Here is a 19078-nt window from a genome sequence, read left to right as displayed (position 1 = left end):
TGAAAGAGGTGGAAAACAATGCAGTATTTCACTGAACCTAAAATACTTGAAGTCACCAGCATCCTGACATATAAGTGCTAAAGTGCACTTGATGTAACACAAAAGCTTAACCTGTTAAAAACAACAAGAAAAAACACCTATGTACTGGGAATTTCCTGAATATCCCCAAAATCAAAGGCTACCTAGTGTCTTCCAAAAACATCAGGCTATCTCAGTAGACTGGTAACTACTGCTTTCTTCACGATTTGCTTTAAAATCCAACAGCCTCAGATATTCCAAACTCCTGAGGATTGATGTACAATGACATGTAATCATGAACAACAGCAGAAACGTTCTCCTTTTCTTTTTGCAGAGAGTCCTAAACAGTCAGACCTGAATGTGTTGCCTCCAGAAGGGAGCAGAACAAGCCAACTCTAGATAATGGCATGGCAGTGAGAAAACAAGAGATTAGGGAATTGTGGGGTTTTATGAATCATCTCAGATTGAAAGTTTTGTTTCTTCCATTTCACATGCACGCGCATAAACATATCATGTGTCCTAACAAAGCAAACAGGAGTGGTGCCTGCCCTAGTAAGGACAGAGTAAAGGTCAAGCAGAGAAGAAGAAAACCTTTTACTTCCTTTTCTGCTGGAGATTAGTTTGGTTAATCAACACTAATCAACATTAGTTTTGGTCAATCAGACCTTGTAGGTTAGTAATTAAACTTTGTTATGTCACGGATGTTTAGAGACATAAAACCTGAAAGCAGAGCAGTTATAAAATTCTACATACAGGAACAGATTGAATTCTATGAAAACAGAACCCTTTCTATTCATAAATTCACTAATATCTCTTCACTACTAAAAACCACTTCTGCCTACGTGATTCTCCCTCAGTTGAAAAAAATAAAAGTGAAAGGAGCATGCTTGTTTTTATAAACATGTATTCAATATACAAATATATGTAGTTCAGATTTTGATATACTAATCAAACCAAAAGTTTACATGTAGTTAACTACTTTATGCAAGTTTTTAAATCCCCAAACTCGAGACAGAATGTGAATATAAGGCTTACCAACGTATTAGATGAATTGTAATCCTCCGTTGATTTATCTGAAAGAGACAGATAGCAATACCGTTATAAATAAATGAGTTGTAAATGCAGTAGCATCAGGGAGAGGAGAAAGGGACAAGCTCCCTTCGAAGGGGCAGGAAGAAAGGCTGCTCCCAAACCTAGGCACTACCTTCAGCTACCCAGAACAAACTGACACCTGGCAGATATGGGAATAGAGGGTAAAAAAATCTGCAGATAAATGCAGAGGCCCCAAATCCCTGCTGCAGGAGGGTAGAATTTCCCAGAGCAACACCTGAATGAATACTCTCCTCCATACATATACACAAAATATTTTCAGTGGGCTAAATCACCAGCAGAGGCACTGCAGCTAGCCCGAGACCTGTAAGATGTTCAGTCTCGGCCACCTAAACTTCCTGGAACAGCAACAGAGGATCCCATGAATCAACTAGTAGGCTTCTTGTTTGACTATCCAGGCACACATGGGGAAGATTTGTGCTTTTATCCCTGCCTGGAGCATTCCTAATTAATACCAGTTCTGGTGACATGGCTCTATCCTCTTAAAAAGAACCAAAGCAGGGATTAATATTTAGAAAGGGAAGGAGTTAGAGTTGAAAGGGAAAAGAAGTGGTGGCTACCGGAGTCCTCCACTAGGCAGGTAATCCATACAAAGAAGGCACAAAACCTTAGCAGCTTTAATTTTCAGAGGAATCCGGCCAGCAGTTATCAAGCACCTAGCAGGCGTAATCCTCAATCACAGCACACGGGAGTAGAGAGACCCTCACCCCAAGCGTGCACAAAGCAACATCCACACCCATGGTGGAAACTGAAACTGGTGCAAAATTTAGCTGCCTGTTTTCTCCATGGATTTTCATCACTGGGAACCCAGCAACAACACTCCGGGATCTGCCTTCCAGGTGCTGGCTATAAGTTTCAGAAAACCTTTGTGTTTTGGGGAGTTAGCCAGTTGACTGACCTCCTCTTTTGCAGCTATGCTGGGCAGCAGGATTAACAGAACAGCATTTAAAAGGAAGAGGGGTGCTTGAGTAGCTAGAGAATCTCATTCACATTTTCCTTGAAAAAACAGAGCTACTGGTTGGACAAAACAACCATATGAGACAATCACCATGTACCTGTGAAACTCATGTACTTCTGGCTGTTGGAGATCTTCTTGGAGTTGTAGAACTCCAACACGTCCAGCACTGCCTGGGGGTTCTTCTTCTGCTCCGACTTGGTGATGTTGGAAGTCTGAAGTAAACGTGCCCATTGCTCCGGCATTCCCTATGGGGAGATGTACCTTGTTAGCTCACAGTGGTTCACAGCACGCACACCCACCGCCACAGTTCTGCCACAGTTTCTGGGGTTATGCAGTGCTGTGACAGAAATAGGGAGAAAAGAGAAGAGGAGAGGAAAGGAAAAGAGGCGGTGGATCGATACCTTCCTAGCCACCACCTGTGTTACAAGTCACACGTTCCTTACATGGACGTGCAAATGCCCCTGTGCTCACGGGCCTCTGAGTGAGACCCAGGTCCTTTGAAGACCAAAACTCAAAAACCAGAAAAGAGCAGACCCAAATGCTACAGTTCAGGAAAAGCCTCAAGCAAACAAACAAACAAAACCCAAAACCAAACCCTTTGTGCTCAGGTATACACATATTTACATATATCCAAGAAAGACTACAGAAGTAACATATGTTGTATAGCACCTAGCACAATGAACACGCAAGATTCATTTGGGTCTTCTTGTCACATTAGAGTTCTTTGATAATAGCAGTTTGGTGCCTATTGTAACCAGAGCTGGGAAAGCAGAGACGTTAACATCATGTATGAAGCTCCGAATTTCATTACAGGGACATCATTTCAGCCAGAAAATAAATACATCTGGAGTACAACCAGATTTGTGCTTTTCATCACCACCAAGAATAACAGTTTGCACAAAGTGGCAAGTGACTGGGATCCTTCACCAATAAAGTTATCCTCCCTGTTCAAAAGGAGGGCTGGATACGCCACTCAGGTATTGACCCACTGGTACATCTAGGTTAACCTGGGCAAGTCTAGAGGCTGATATGCAAAACACAATTGTACACGTGATTCAAAGGTTAGAAGAGCAAAGTCCCTGAAAAAGAAGCGTATTAAAGACAGGTAAAAACAGCTTGCTCACAGACAACTGCTGCTGCTATTAAATACTATCTTGTAATCAAATTAAGAAGAATAATATGTTGAAATACAACTCTGTCTTCATAGTATTTTGCATGCCAATAAAAAAAAACCATAAAAGCATCTGACATTTAGCCTTAGGACAGCACGTACATATTTTGTCATAAGTAGTTATGCACAGCTGTGTGTCTTCTAAAGGGGAACTGTCAGAACCCCACTTGGTGGACACAGACTATGCTGTAGACCTAATTCAGCTCTAGAAGGGGGCGGGGGGAACAGAGGAGAAAGATACCATATTTTGCTGTCCATATCAGCCAAAAAAACAGGAAAGGAAAAGTTTGCTGGCAGCCTAGGCTCCTGGGATGTGCCAACTTTGACAAACAGTCTCTCAGCAGGAATTAGTGGGTAACCTCTGCAGTTGGGTTTCAAAGGAGATCAAACTAGATGATGGTAATAGCCTTTCCAGCATTACTGTATAAAAGATTAATGGGTCCTGGCTCCTCCCAGCAATAAGCCAAACCACACAGTTCTATTTTCCTCCAGATTCACTTACTGTGAATTCTCCCGTGACTGCATCAAACCCCACATGAATCGTGTGTTCAAAGTCCGAAGGGAGGGAGATCTCTGGCCGCTCCTTCTCTTTCTTTTTATTGGCTGGAAGAGAAAACAACAACAAAAATCCACAAATCCATCAAAAATTAAAATCTCACCAATAACTTCCAATTTACCTACCCAATCAACCCCCCCTTTTGCAAGTCATAGAATTTCAATGTGGGGCAGACAAACAGCAAGTTTAAAAACTTTGTTCCCTCACTAACAGCAGCCACAGTGAGTGGACAACAAAAATCAAATTCCTGTAACACAGGACAAGGGTAAGACAAGGAAACCGACATTTTGGGTATGTCAAGTATCAACCGGTAGGGCTAGATTCAACAGCACAAGAGCTATTTACCTAAAATATTCACTCAAACTTATACAGGTCAGAGTCAAAAGCACTACAGTGGCAGTAAGTGGAATCCATGCACTTTTGAACACATTTTCTTATTTGTTGTTTTAAGCAACTTAAAAAAAAAAATATTATGTGTTGTTAAAGATACGTTCCCCTCTCATATTTGTCACCAGGGACAAAATTAACTACAAATACTGCTTATAAATTGCTTCCTTCATCCTACCTCCTCAAAACAGAGTTTATGAAGAAAACGAAATATAACATGTGCTTCTGCTACAAAATCGTGTATGAGCAAAACCATTTATATTTTTCTGCTCACAAAATGAACTAAATGTGGTTTTAATTACAAGCTTTGAAGACACAGAGCAAGAGGGCAGAATCTGGCAGGTGAGGAGCAGAAGTCATGAAGATACAGGAAAGGAAATAAATCAAATCAGATGCACCCTGTAAATTTTAAAGTCAGGTCTTCAAACAAGATTATCATTATGCCTTGGATTATGGAATCATCCATATTCATGACATATTAAGGACTCTACCTTCCTTTTAATATCTACTGTGTTCAAGAAGTTGAGATCAGTTTAAGGAAGAACCATGTTCTACTCAGATTTGCTGCTGCTTGCAGTTATAAAATAAGCAGAGCCAGGAAAAGGTGACTAAACGTTTCCCAGCTGCTACCTTTTTTATCTAAAGCCAAGCAGAATTTGTTTCATGGCTGACATTCCCCAGTGCACTTTTGGCAATATGAACGACAAATGCCAGGTATTTCAGAAACCCGTGAGGTTAATGTCCAATACTGCAATTAAGACATTGCTGGTGGTTAGTTGTGTAGAGATGGTCAGGGCTTGCCCCCAAGGACCGAATCCCGTTTCCTTCAGTGCCAGCTCTGGCACTGTTCTCTGTGTCATTACAGAGTTACTGTTGCACAGAGTTACTGTGGAGGAAGAAAGGAATCAGATGCTCCATTTGGGACAGGAAGATGGAACAGATTGTTTTCGATCCCTCTTTCAAACAAAGGGGATGGGGGAAGCTGAATCACAGAAGAGCGACAGAGTTGCCAAGGGGAAGGAGGAGAGAAAGCTGCAATGCTGGAGGAGCCATCACAGAGGGGGAAGCTAGGAGGAGACAGAAGCAGCTGCTGGGTAGCAGATGGTGAGCATCTGCAGCACAGAGGCCTGCCAAAAAAGGAACAAGCAGCTGCATCCAGCAGGTATACAGAAAAAGCTGCATGCCCTAGTGGTGGATGGAAAGCAAGAAGAAAAGAGATGCAAAGAGCCAGAGGCACCATATTCTATAGGCCTGTCTACAGGATCAGTCCATTCCTCCAAGCCAAAGAGCAGGGTGTCAGCTCAGCCTAGAAGCCCATCACTCAGGTGAGGAAGAAGAGGGCACCTGTACTAGCACCACTACACTAGAGTGCTACATGGGTGATCCACACCCATACATGTCCAGGACGACTGCCACAGTTGATTTGAATGTATCCCTAAAAAGCTTAAGGGCATTAAGCTGCTATCCAGAAGTCAATACACTTAAGTGGTTTTTTTGTTCTACATTCAGACAGCCTGAGTTTCCTGCCACACACCCAAATCCCAACTTCTCTGCAACCAACTGTTCCACTATCCATTCAACCAGCAAACGGAGATGACCGCTGACTGCTAACTTACACAAAGCAGGAGATGATGGCCTGAATGAGCCTCAGCTATACAAAGCAATAAAAACAGTTCTGGAGCGACTGATTAAATGATATAATGGCCTCTGTCACATCAACACTCCAGCTCTCTGTTCATGTTCGACACATAGGTACAGAGTTTCAGTATGGCTACACTGCAATATAGAAACAGGAAGACATTTTTCTGCATTTATGACTTATGTTGTTTTCATATCTCTGAAGCAGTTAATGTTCTCCCAATTTTCGTTTTCTGCAACCATTTCCTACAGCATCTCAACCCTTTGCATTTTCCCTGACACTCAACAACCCTTTGGGACAACTACCACAAACTCATGCTAAAATCACTTTGCCTTAGCAATAATGTTACAGCAGGTGAAACCATAACTGCTCTGTACACATTTTTAAATTTGCCTGCCTGCCACACTCAGGGTTTTATAGCACCCAGACTGAATTCACCATCATGTGAACACTTATGAAGCTGGCACATGAATTCAGAGATTTTCCTCCAGCAGTCTTGGAGGACAACGAACTTGAGAAGCTTTTGATCCAAAATCTGACAGATATAGAAGCCTAAATGTATTAAAACCATTAATACCATAACTGCTTTTTGTAGCATTCAAAACCTCACACATTTGACCGTGTTACAAGAGCCACCCATAAAGTTTCCTTATGATGCTCTGGCAACTTGAGCTGCAACTAGGAAACTTGACATCCCACCATGAAGTAAGCCTTTGAGCCCATTCCTGAAGCATACTGAGATGAGAAAAGTCTTCTCCATGGTAACACTGTGTGAAGTGCTCCCTGTGTCACCACAGAAAGGGCTCCTGGGCACTGCAAACTGTCACCTTGTGGGTAAAACCCTGCCTCCGTGCAAAGCTGCAGCTGAACTCAGCAAAGCTCAGAGGAGCTGAATGTGCCAAATTCATACCCTCAACTAGGACACTGATGAGCTCTGCGCCCAAGAAACTTCAGATGTTCACAACTCCTGTTGAAAGCAACAAGTCACATAAGCTCTGCATCCATTTGGATAGAACTCACCCAATATTAAGCTGACAGGTTTTTTTAAATAACAGGTTTAGGATTTAGGCTGGGACAGAGGAAATCAGGACTATAAATTACATCCTAAATCTTGCAAGCACAGCATGACACCTCCAGAACAGCCTAGCAAGGGGACACAGCTCAATGGGAAGTGTACAAACATGTATGAGGCCCAGGATTTAAGCCCCATGCATCCTTTACACCATGGCTCTGTTTGTGCACAGAGGCAGCACAATGGAAAAGACATTTTCCAAAGCACCGTCAGCTAGAACTGACCTTCTTGACCCATCAACCTGTAAAAGATATCCCCCCCGCCTTGTTGGCCTCCCCTCTGATCTGGACCCACAAGCTCTCAACAGGTCTGTCGCCTGCTCCACAGCAGGACTCCATATGTTTGAGCTGCACTTTTGCATATCAGCACAACCCCTTCACCATCTTTCCCACCCATCCTTCGTAAAGTGCCTGCTCCAGCACTGTTCCCTGCCCAGAGTAAAGAGCTACCACTTCTTTGAAGGGATTGACAGCATCAACTTCAACAGCTCTTAGACTACAGTATAAAAGCCTAGGTCCATATTTGCTAGCAAAATTAACCACTGAGCATTTCAAATCTTTGCAGACTCTTTGCAACCCCAGCAGATGTTAAACACAATCACTGGCTTCCTTGACTAAAGATCCAAAGGTATAGATTTGCCCAAAATTACATTCTTCTAACTGAAGGGAAACCAACTTCCCTTTTAGTCCAGCCATGTTAACAAATGACACCCAAATTATTTCAGGCACAAACCAAAGAGACTATCTGAACACCCAGGAATTTCATTAATGTTTAAGCAGCAGGAGGGACTGGGAATTTAGTTGTCATCATAAGATTAGAAAAAGTTTTCATAAGATGAAAATCAACCAATCTGAAGTGAAGGTGACAGTGTTCAAGGTATTTTTTACTCAACAGGAATTAGAGGACAGACGCAACCATTCTCATTCGGGCAGGTGTATTGCAACAGAAGGCTCTGCTGGGCTTGGCTAAACAGAAATCTCTCACGTCTTGAAGCATCTGCCACGTTGGCCAATCTTCAGTAAACGCAGGCATCTTCAAATCAGTAGCAGTCTGTCTGCTGATTTTACCCAAACCATTCACTTTTGCAGCTCTCCTTTAAAATCCAGTTCAAACTAGCATTTCGGGTTGTATTTCTTTTACTCTCTTATAAATTTCAGGTGATTTCTTTGTTCTCTGCAACTGTTGAGCCTAGAGATTTAAAACCCCCACTCCCTTAAGTAAGCCAACACAAAAATCCTGCAGTTTTTTAGGATTAATACTCATAATGGCAAGTTCTAACCAAGATCTGGCAAACTTTTAACATTGAGTTCATGGGTTTCTGGATTGCAGATTCAAAAATCCACATCTGTAAAACAATTCAAAGTTGCCAAAGGTATCAGATAATAACAATAATGAATGCTCCAATATTTTGTAGAAAATGAACCTACATCTTGCTTACTTAAAGCAGTGAAACTATGACTACAATTAGTCTTTTCACAAATAAAAATTAAGGAGGCAGCCTCCCTCCTGAAGCCCAGGAAGCTGAAGATACCAAGGCTTCACTTCAGTTACCCAGTGTCCAGATACCATTGCAATGCAGACTCTACAAAAAGCTGAGGTATTAGAAAGAGGAACTCCAAAAAAATAGGTCAGATATAAAAAGAAACCAGCACATATTAGGGGATGGAGATATTTTTTCTCTTACATCACTTCAAAAGGTTAATGAGAGAGGTTTTTTAAATATCCTGATCTTAAAAATTAGAATTTCATGTACAGTTCACAGTTCCTATCTCCATTTCCATCTGTCACAGTCCCTATAACAGGAGAAAAATCCTTCAGTTCACAAGAAATGTACAAGAATTTGCAGTAACAGATTATTCTTAACAGCAAGTAGACAATGCCTGACCCAAACACTAGACCAAAGTGACCATGCAGTAACATATGACAGGCCTGGCAGGAGATGGCCTGTTAGTCATGCTTAACCCAAATTATTTGCTGCTTAAAACACCAAACAAGCAAAAGACCTCCCCCTGCTCCCCAACAAAGGAATCGCCAATGCCAGCTTTAAATGGCCAGCTTGTAGTTGGTACAAAAATTTATAATTTTCAAGACCATTAAGGAAAATTCACACTGGGAGGTAGTAGAGCTAGTCCCAGTTTTCAGGGATACTGTTCTTGTAATTTAAGGGGAAGAAAAAAGGGGGGGAAAAAAACCCAAACCATGAAACAGAGAAAGCAGGATGGATTAAATGTGGCAGGATTAATCATTAGAAAAAAACAGGTCTACAGCCAGCACCTTCTGTACCCCAAAATGACCAAGACAGCTGTGCAGCAAACAAACACACATTTTCTAAAACCTAAACCATCACTAAGCATCAGGTGCTCAACTAAGGTCTTTCAGAGCAACATTCAGACAGGAGGTTTATAAGAAGAAACGAAATACTGTACTTTTATCTCCTGGTAAAATAGAACGGTAAAATCGGTCCTTCCTTTTCTTTTCCTCTGGGTTGGGAGGCAAAGGTTTTGAGCCATGGTTTAAAGTCCCAGCATCTTTGCTTCCTGATCCAATCATAGTGCTGGTATTTCTCATTGGAGGAGCAGGCGGTTTGTCTTCTGTTTCAACTCCATTGTTAGACATCTTCAGTTGCAGAGGCCGTTACTAGGAATGGGAAAAAGAAAAGAAATAAGAAGCCTTATTTGTTTATTTTTTGTGAACTAGAATCATACACTGTCAAATAAACTACAAGCAGGTATTTGCAGACTAGCCTGTAACCTTGTATCAACACAGACCGAGCATCAATGCAATTCTACTTAAACTCCAATTTTTTTTCTGTTAACAAGACTGTGTTTAAGTGTTTGCATTATTGATCATTAAGAAAAGCCTCTTTCAGGATACAGCCAATTCTCAAGGAAACCTTGGAGTAGAACTGCAGGGTGGGGAGGCAGAGCAATAAATACGAGATAGCAAAGAGCAGGGATACCCAAGAGGAGCCAACAAGTTGCCAAGCTTGTAAGACCTCTCAGATCCATGCTGGTTCCACTGAAAACTATGTCAAAAGATTTGCATCAGTCTCCAGCAACAGCATGATACAGAGAAACTTAAGTTTGCACTCAGAGTTTCAATGCAGCCACTCAGGCTCCTTTGCTAAAAAGCTGAACTGGTTCAGAGGCAGAGATGGCCAGGAAGCTACAGAGCTGTACCCTTGTCGTCTCAGGTGCAGCGCCACAGCCCTCGTGGGTCCCGAGCTGGCCCTGGGCTTTCCATAGCAGCGGCACACTTCAGGCGCAATTCAAACCACCAGAAAGTTGACTGCATTTTGTTCTGTTGGAAGGGTCAAACAAAACTAGATCCCCAACACACACATAAATCCTTAAGTAAATAATCCCTGCTGTGTGGACTTAAAGACAGAAGCTTAGGAACAGGGTAATAGATTATTCTGCAACAACTAGCTTGTTCCACCCAAATGAGATCAGCATTACTCCAGACACAGCCTGGCTGCAGCGAGATCCTTCTGGAAACTGGAATTCATCTGCATTATGTTCTCAAAAGAAAGTTGGGAGTTAACTGCAGAACAAAGACCAAAGCAGGAACAGTTTCTGTTTGGGTGGAAAAAGCAGTTCAACAGCTTTACGAATTTCACAAGCAGTAAAGGAGGATGTTTCGCTCAGGGCAAATAACTGAGTGGCAGAAAGTCAAAAGTGGTTTGCTCTCCACAAGTGAGATGTCCAGTTATAAAGCCGAGATCACCGCTGCCTTCCAGGGAGCTGCTTTTCCACAGGATAGGCTCAGAGGAACCACACTGGGTCACACTCCAAACAGATCCCACAACCATACCACAGTCCTACAACCACACACGAGCCAGCCAGTCTTCTTTGGCCAAGCTACAGATGCTCAGCATAACTGGCAAGATTTGGACCCAGGGTACACTGCTCTCACAGCTGCAGGGAGCTAAGAAAGCAGTATGTTAGACTTTGCTGAAAGCAGCGGTTCCCTAGCTGTCACCTGCCAAGCTGTGGCTGGTCTGCAGCTCCACCTTCTCCCTCCACTTCTTTGGTTACCAGTTTCTTCACACTTGCTCTTAAACGGGAGGGCTGGCAGTACTGCGCAGCCCATAAGGCTTTGGACAAGCCTTTGCACACAGGGAGCTTTGTAAGAGGTTTGACCCCAACACTGCTTCCTCCCAACACAACCATGCAATGGAATTTTAAATTACAGCATTTGGGGTATTGATTTTAATGGTGGGATAATTTTGGCATTTGGGAGGAGCAAGGGGAAATTAGCTGTGCATTTGTCCGGGTGTGTTCTGGCATGTGCTCTGTGCATCTCCCATCACTCATGCTTCAGCCTCGTGCCATTCTCCAGTATAAAACAGAGCAGAACTAAGTGACAGCTGGAGTGCCAGCCATGAAGTGGTGCAATAATCAAGTCCCCCTGTCTAAGCAGTGGCAAAAAGTCTGAACTAAAACCCAACTGGTAAATTTGGCAGTCACTGCTGCATACAAATCTTGTGCAAGATGAAGATAGTGAGGCCTCACTGATGGGCTTTGCAGATCGCAGTGTCAGTGGCTGGTACTGAACTGGCACAACTAAAGCATTTGAAACGACATAAGCAGAAGCACCACAGAAGAGCTGCATTCTTTACATTAATGCTTATTTAACCATGAGAAAGGAAATTGCTGGGGGTGGTGCTAGGAATATGCTGCAAATAGGGAAGCAAAAAGAAAAGGAATGTTATCAGCTCTATGCCTGCCAAATGGCCCTCCCCAGGAGCAGGCATTACATGTGCTACTGCAACACTATGATTTACCCCACAGGGGTTTGAATAAAGCTGCATCCAAAGATCCCCCCACCAGCCAGACTTCCTGGAGCTGCAGGCATGGCTGAGATGGCAGGGGAGATTGCCTCATTGCTTTGTCCCTCTCCCACCAAGCAGAGAGGTGAGCAGGTGAGAATCGGTGCTTGCTGCCTGCTGTCAGAGGGGGACTAAGCAGGGGACAGAGTAAAGTTTACTGTATTCAGGAATGGATGCAACATCAGACCAAAGGGTGGTACAAGGAAGATAACAGAGCAGCATGTGGCTCCAAGCTGGAGAAAAATAAGTGAGAAAAGAACCCTCCCCAGATGATAGGCAGAGGCTAGCCTAGTGCTGTGGGAAGGAAAAGAACATAAGGAAAAAAGAAGAAAAAAAAGAAAGAAAATTTTAAAAAAAAACAACCATGAAAACCTAAGAATAACCTCTGGATGTCAAGTATCCTCACTCTCAATTCCACCAGTGCAAAACCCCAGGAACATCTGCTCACAGTTTCTTCAATATAAAAGGGTTTTTCAAAATCTCTCAGTCAGAAATGATAGAGTACAAGTGAATTACTGTTTTACCGCAGGGCTAGAAACACTGGCAGTACAAGCTCTTGTTTATCTTACATTATTCCCTGAATGAGCAAGTAACTGCTCAGAAGTTATGTAGTTTAACAAACAATATTGTTTTACACCTATTTGATAACTGCAGCTTTCATGTGGGCAAAGCCTACAGTACACCCTTTCCTTTCTTCTCCATCGCTCAAGCACCCATACCCTCCTCCTCATCAAAGTCTTATGTTTGGAGTTACAAGAGCTATTTAATCTGTTTGGAGATGGGGGGTGAGAGAAATCCTTCAACCCACAAAACTGAGAGACTGATTGTACGGAAGTTATATGCTGTAACAGCAGCACTATCCTAGAGGGTTCCCAAAAGCCTTTTCCCACTACATATTTAAAAGGAAAACCAAAAACCTGCTTACATGAGTCCTCCCACTGCGATACGGAGACACAGTCTACCCCCAAACTCATCATGGTTATACTTTAAACTTCTGTTGGCTTCAAAGTATGTGGAGGAAACACTGTCTTGACAGAATTACACCCACATCTCCAGGGCTTTACAGCCAAGCTGAGTGCTGGAGCACGAAGCCATACTGAGTGGTTACAGAGGTGGCTATCTCCCTCACCATAGCCTTGTTGACTGTACAAATTCTCTTCTTCCTAAAATAATCTCCTTGCCAATCCACACGTAAGCAGGCTTTAATCAACTCCCCTTGTGTAGGCCCTGCTCACATTCTGTGCACCAGGCAATTGCTTCACCAGCCAGCGTAACATCAGCGCTATGCCACTGAAGTGAGTCACTCTGCTTGGTGCAATCAGGAACACAAAGCGTCACTGGACCGAGTACCTTCCTTCTTCGCACCAGCATGACTGTGCTTTGAGAAATTAATCTTATGTTTCCATAACATGATTAAGTGAACAGTGGAAGCAATGAAACAGCACATGAACTTTTCAACTGCAGTCAGATGAGGGAATACTTTTTAGCTGCAGACACAATTATTCTCAACTACTATATATATTAAAATACCAGCACTCAAACCAAACCCCACAGACACCATTAGGAAGGCATAGTCGTGATGTAGGACTATTGTTTCTACAGCCATTTGGGAGTATTGAAAGTTTGAGTTGTTTCAGCATACAGTACTTATGAAAAGTTTTATTACATCCTGCAACCTGTGACTGCCTTAAGCCAAGTTAAGGTGGCCTTCAAATGCTCCCTGCCCCTCCCCACCAACTCTTGAAGCCCATAAAGCTAAATTAGATTACCCCAGCCTCAACAGAGTCAAACAGCAGACCTGACAAACTCTCCTTTCACACCTACAAAACACTACTGCAGACAGGAAAGAGTGACAGACAACCACACACAAGGGGACCCGAGATTCAGGAAACCACTTAGCAGTTCAAGACAGAGCAAGCGGAGGTACTGAACAGAAGACAGCACCCACAGGTGCCAACAGCAGTGTGCAAGAGTTCAGAGTACACAGATGTGCAAAGATGTGTGCAGGTCTGCTGATATGTGTTAAGTATATATAGCTCAAAATCATGAAGTTTATGCCTGTAGTTTTCCTGTAATACAGGCACAGGCTCCTGAACCATTCATCTAGCAGAATGGGACCCCAACATATGTGGAGCCTTCTGTCACTACTGCGTGTAACACACACACACATAAAACAAAACAAAAAAACAAAAAAAAAACACCACCAACAACAAAAAAAGAGAACAAAGATCCTCTATTTATGTCATTTTTCCTTCTGGTAAACCACATCATTTCAAACCTGATGCTCCATGCTGAACTGTAAGTTTCTATCAAGCTGGTTGTGTTTTCTTTGCATTCCTTAGCAAGACAGGCAGATGACTGATTGCTAAAACAGAAAGCAATTAAAAAGTCAGAGAAGCTGAAACCTACGCTACAGTAGATGCCATAAAGATAACTATGTCCAACGCATACTAATTGCTGGAGTCAACAAGAAAACTCATAAAAGAGCCATCTATAATTCATGCAGTCTGGCAAGACAGTAGCTGTAAGTTACTCACTACAACTTACAGATGAATAAACTATACTAAACAAGAGAGGGGGGAGGGAGATGCTCAGCAACTGTTTTCCCCTCTCTGCCTACTAACTGAAGGAAATCTCACATTTTTCCAAGATGCTATTTTTCCGTTGTTGCCAGGGTGAGGAAAGGGTGTCTTGCCTACAAAAAAGGCAGGAGGAGCCTTTACCTTTAATTCAGTTGATCCTGATCAGAACAAGCATTTTACCGCTGCACCAGTATCCCTGCACCCTTCCATCCTATGGCTAGAGACTGCTCGTGCACACATACAGCTAAAATCTCCTTCCTCCTCACACTGCTCTGGTGGGAAGGAGCAGGGGCCATCCCCAGCTCTGTTCAAACACATTGCAAGCAGCAGATTCCCTCCCCGTGTGTCACGCTTTCATCCAAATCCCAGCAGAAAATTAACAGGAGAGTTTACCAGCTGGTTTTTGATACAGGATGAAAAGACACTAATTCGGGTTTTTCCTTTATTACTTTACATGGGGCTAAGTTTCAGTCTTACATTGAAGGAAAGGCATCCTGCAAGTGTTCCACCTGAAAAAAGAGGCAAGAGGTGTCCTTATGGGATCTGGGACACATGCTGTGACAGAAAAGGGCAGCAGCAGCAATACACACACCCTGAGGGAGGACAGACTGATCGTCACATTTAGAGGTGATTAGAAAACCCAGAAACTGTAGCACCTAGCTGTCTCAACCAGCCAGTTACTGCACACCTGAGTGCTGTGTAAGTATGCCAATTGAACAAAAAAAAAAGGTCAAGGACCATCAATGCATCTGCCCAGACCAACATTTACATGTGAATTAAAAACCCCCACGTTTTCATAAAGTTCTAATAAAGAAAGAATTACAAAACAACAGTGTTTCCTCATCTATCTTTAGAATTTACCTGTTAGACCCCTGCAGGCGCTGCCAACACCTAGAGATGCAGATGAAATTGCTAAATTAAATGAAACAATAATCATTAGAAGTAAGTACACATTTAGAAGAGAGTGTATTCACTGCTACAGCCAGAGTTGGTGGGTGTGAGGAGGGGGAAGGGAGACACACTCTCATGGCAGATGGCCAACTACTGGTTGCAGTCTTGCTCCACTGCCAGCATTATTTCCATAGTGCTAGACATAAAGGATGACTGACCAGTTACAACCCAACAGGAATGCTGGAGGACTCCATGGCTTGGAATATGAAAAACCAAAAGACTGGGAGGGCCCTTTTAAAAAAAGCCTTTAATTCAACCCCAATTGTTTGGGCTAAATGAAAGAACTGCTGGGTGGGATTCCCTAGCCTGCATTTTGCAGGAGGACATGGACACCACCCCAGTGGCCACTACTTCTGGGCCAGAGAGCTGTAAAATCTCTCCCTGGGCAGATACACATGCTAACCCATCGTACCACACAGATACGCTTCTAAAGAAGAACAGACTAATTATAACAGCTCGATTCCTAGCAACAGAGCAGAGTTCTCCTTTCACTCAAGTTAAGGAAGCTTCTTTCTGTTTTGTTCAAAATAATCAAGGCCCAGCTTTTGCCAGCTTCCACAGTGTGGGCCCATGCATGACCGCTGTGACAGCAACCCAGACACACAGAGGGTTTCAGTAGCACTGGGACGGGTCAAGCCCTTTCCACCAGATTAGGCTTGAATCCAAAAGTATAGACAGGCAACATCAGCTTAAATTGCCATGTTTCAATTTAGCTTCGGTTGTTTCATGAATAACTGACAGTGTCAAACAATAACCATTTCGCAGTCAATGCCAGCTATGTCCGAGCACCTGGAGTACACGGTGAACTCACCTTATTTGTGCTGCAGTCAGGTAGCTCAAGCTTTGAAAGCTGCAGAGACCAGCTCCAGCTGTTTCATCCCTGGGCAGCAGCCTGCTCATTTTGACTAAGCACTTACCCCATTCTAACAGTGCTTTTAAACAGCCCACGAGAAATAAATTGTACCCATATTTAAAAAAAAAAAAAAAAATCCAAGCTGAGACAGAAGGAACCAAGAGTATAATTTTTAAAAGTTCTCAGCCCACAAATCATCCTCCTTATTTCCTCATCTCCAGACGTGCTGTCTTCCCTCCCCCAGCTACATGCCTGAACAAGCAAGTTTGCTGTTGCAGATGTCAGGACAGCCTCCCTTTTCCACCACCATACAGGGCAGCCTTGGCTCTGGTTCCACTTTCGCTCACAGGAAGGCAGGGCTTCAACCGCACAATTCAAAGTAGCGACTAGAGTCGGAGCTTGCTAAGCAGGGTGGGAAAAATAAAGGGCCCTTATGTCAAAGCATGCCCAAAGCCCATATAAGCAGGTTTCCTGGAGGAAATCTGTGTTCCAGAGGAAATTACTAGATGCAGAATAAAGAAAATATATTAACACACACACACTGCTACTCTCCAACTAAGTTACTTGGCTCTAGAGTCCAAACTGCACATTAGCAGCAACAGCAACTGAAAGCAGACGAATCATGAATCGTTTTTCCATTCAAAAGTTTCCAATCCAGAAGATGAACATAGAGCACAGGGCTCAGAATTAAGCCGTTCTATCCCCTCATGTGGAATAATTCTGAGTACAATGTATTCACGTTTTAAATACATATAGGTATTCGCAAAAACTGCACCTCATTAAACGCAGAGATTTGACATTTGCCATTTAGCAGCGGGGGTGGGGGTAAGACATATGTCAGAAAACTAGAACATTGTCAGGTCAAGTCAACAACATCCCCCACACACAGAGGACACTGTAATGCAGTGGTTAGCAAAAAGCCACAGTATGTAAATAGCAGAAAGTTTGTATTAACCTGTAAAAGGTGAGTTTTTCTGAGGAGAAGAGACACCAAGGCAGAAACCTGCAAAGAGGAAACCAATGTTCTTAAGTGCAAAACTCATTCAACTCCTTTCTTGCTGGGAAACTAAACAGCAAGAAGACAACACAAGCATCGTTAGTGGATGAAGCCATCCAAGAGCCTCAATTAGATAAACTGAGGGGGAAATGCCACAACAGTTCAGTACTAATTGGAAACGCAAACATTTATCATCAGAGTAGCACTCGCTCCTGTGTATAGTTCCATTGTGTTCCCTGCAGCTAATGACAGTAGGAAGCCCTGTGCTCTGTAGAATTTATGTAACAACTGGCAAAGCTGTCACATTCCCTTAATTGCTAGCCAGGATTTTCATACTGGCAGTAGTTTTCAATTAAAGGAAATCGCAAAGATTGCTTCTGTTTCACATTGCTTTGTTAAAGTTTTGGTTCTTCTTCAAAGCTGGGGAAAGAGGAAGAATGAATAACTCTCCCAAGACAGAATGAGCTCTGCATCAAACATGAGCTTTTTGTCTCTTAATTCATTTTGCCTACAAGGAAAGCACAGTCAAATACCCAGAACTGAAAGAGCTAATTTAGCACCAGTACAGACAAAAAATTTGAGAACTGCACATAAATCTGCTTCAACTTTGCAATGATTACTCCTTCAATTATGATACATATAATGCTCTAACAGCAGTTCATTTAAAAGGCAAAACGAAAAAGCCTAAGGTAACTTAGGGTTTCCGCCTAACTGAGCTTTCACAGTAGAGCCTTCTTTGCTGGTAGAGCATCAGCTCTGTGTTTATAATCATATGCCATCTAGCAAAATGCCCTACTGTATCTACTTTACAGTCCCAGTACGTACAGAAGTGTAGCAAGTATACTGTGGCAAGGCGTTGCTTTCCTAAACTTCCCTTACTTGTACCAAGCGGACTGCAGAGCATTCATCAGCAAGAATCATCATCATTTAATTTAATGAGCAGCAGTTTGGTTTTAGGAGGTACCATCAGGCCTTTTATCACATCATTTACTCAGATCCCAATCATACTTACTGTATGTCAGTAGAGAACAGAAAGCTCTATAGGACTGGTACAAAGGAACTGCTGTTTCTGCAATATATTATGACACAACTCTGCATTAGCACTCAGTTAAATAAAGCCCATGAGCCAAGGGAACTATTTTTATTCCATTGGAAAAAAGGAAATATAAGAACATCAATTGTTGCAGTAGCAGGCCCATTTTAAGGCACCAGGTAATTAGGAGCAGGAGTTAATAACAGCACCTGAAATAGTAGGCAAGGTTTTCCTCAACATCTTTGTGTAAGTCTTTCTGGGGCACAGATCTTCTCCTGTGTTCTTGCTATGATTACCTAAGCAGCTTTAAGTAGGACACATGGATCTTCACTGCTACCTATTTAAAACTCATTCTTTCTCATGAAGCAGCAACATCAGCTGCAGCCACAAAACCCAATCCAGCGGAGACTGATCGAGCTCCTATGCACAGCTCTGTCAGCATCTGCAGCGAGTGACTTGCTCCTTTCAATCCAATTCCCAGTGGATGAGCATCTACATCATAAAATTAGCAACAATATGAACTGCAAATTCAGCAGAATTTGGATTTCACTGATGGATGGACTGTCAGTATGCATGTTTTATTCATCTCAAGACTGCTTTGTCAGGTTGGTTGCATCTCCCCTCTGTACTTAAAATGCTAAAAATCATTTTATGGTCACTACTGAGCAGCCAAGAAGCTCTATAGACAGTGTTGTACCTTTTCTAAGTGCTAACCAAAACTCACCAGATTTCCAAAATGAAGACAACAACCAAAGACTGATGTTCCAGGAACCCATATGAGTCAAGGCATTTTGTTCAGTGTAATATTCCCTCCCGTCACTGTAAATCACCTTGCTGAAGTCCCATGGCTACTTCCCACTAAGGTCATCAGCACGTGAATTAGCCTCGCTATGGGAGCACAGCATGCATATGATCAAGAT

The 19078-nt window shown here is 42.7% G+C and overlaps 1 protein-coding gene across 5 annotated transcripts in view; it reads right to left on the bottom strand.

Moving 5' to 3' along the window:
* Positions 1-19078, bottom strand: part of PAK1 (p21 (RAC1) activated kinase 1) — a 72515-nt gene that overhangs the window by 21287 nt on the left and 32150 nt on the right. For 4 of the 5 annotated variants that reach the window (XM_049823246.1, XM_049823242.1, XM_049823243.1 and 1 more), the window contains exons 3-6: positions 9338-9548; positions 3760-3860; positions 2184-2331; positions 1054-1091 (exon numbers count right to left, since the gene is read on the bottom strand). In XM_049823246.1, the coding sequence (XP_049679203.1) occupies positions 1054-1091; positions 2184-2331; positions 3760-3860; positions 9338-9527 (477 nt within the window). In that variant the 5' untranslated portion in view covers positions 9528-9548. Of the gene's footprint in view, positions 1-1053; positions 1092-2183; positions 2332-3759; positions 3861-9337; positions 9549-16086; positions 16147-19078 lie in introns of those variants that run through there. The other variant, XM_049823247.1, reaches the window with a different exon arrangement.

The sequence above is a fragment of the Accipiter gentilis genome, chromosome 19 (genome assembly GCF_929443795.1).
Source record: "Accipiter gentilis chromosome 19, bAccGen1.1, whole genome shotgun sequence".
Classification (NCBI taxonomy): domain Eukaryota; kingdom Metazoa; phylum Chordata; class Aves; order Accipitriformes; family Accipitridae; genus Astur; species Astur gentilis.
This window is presented reverse-complemented; position numbering and strand designations above follow the sequence as displayed.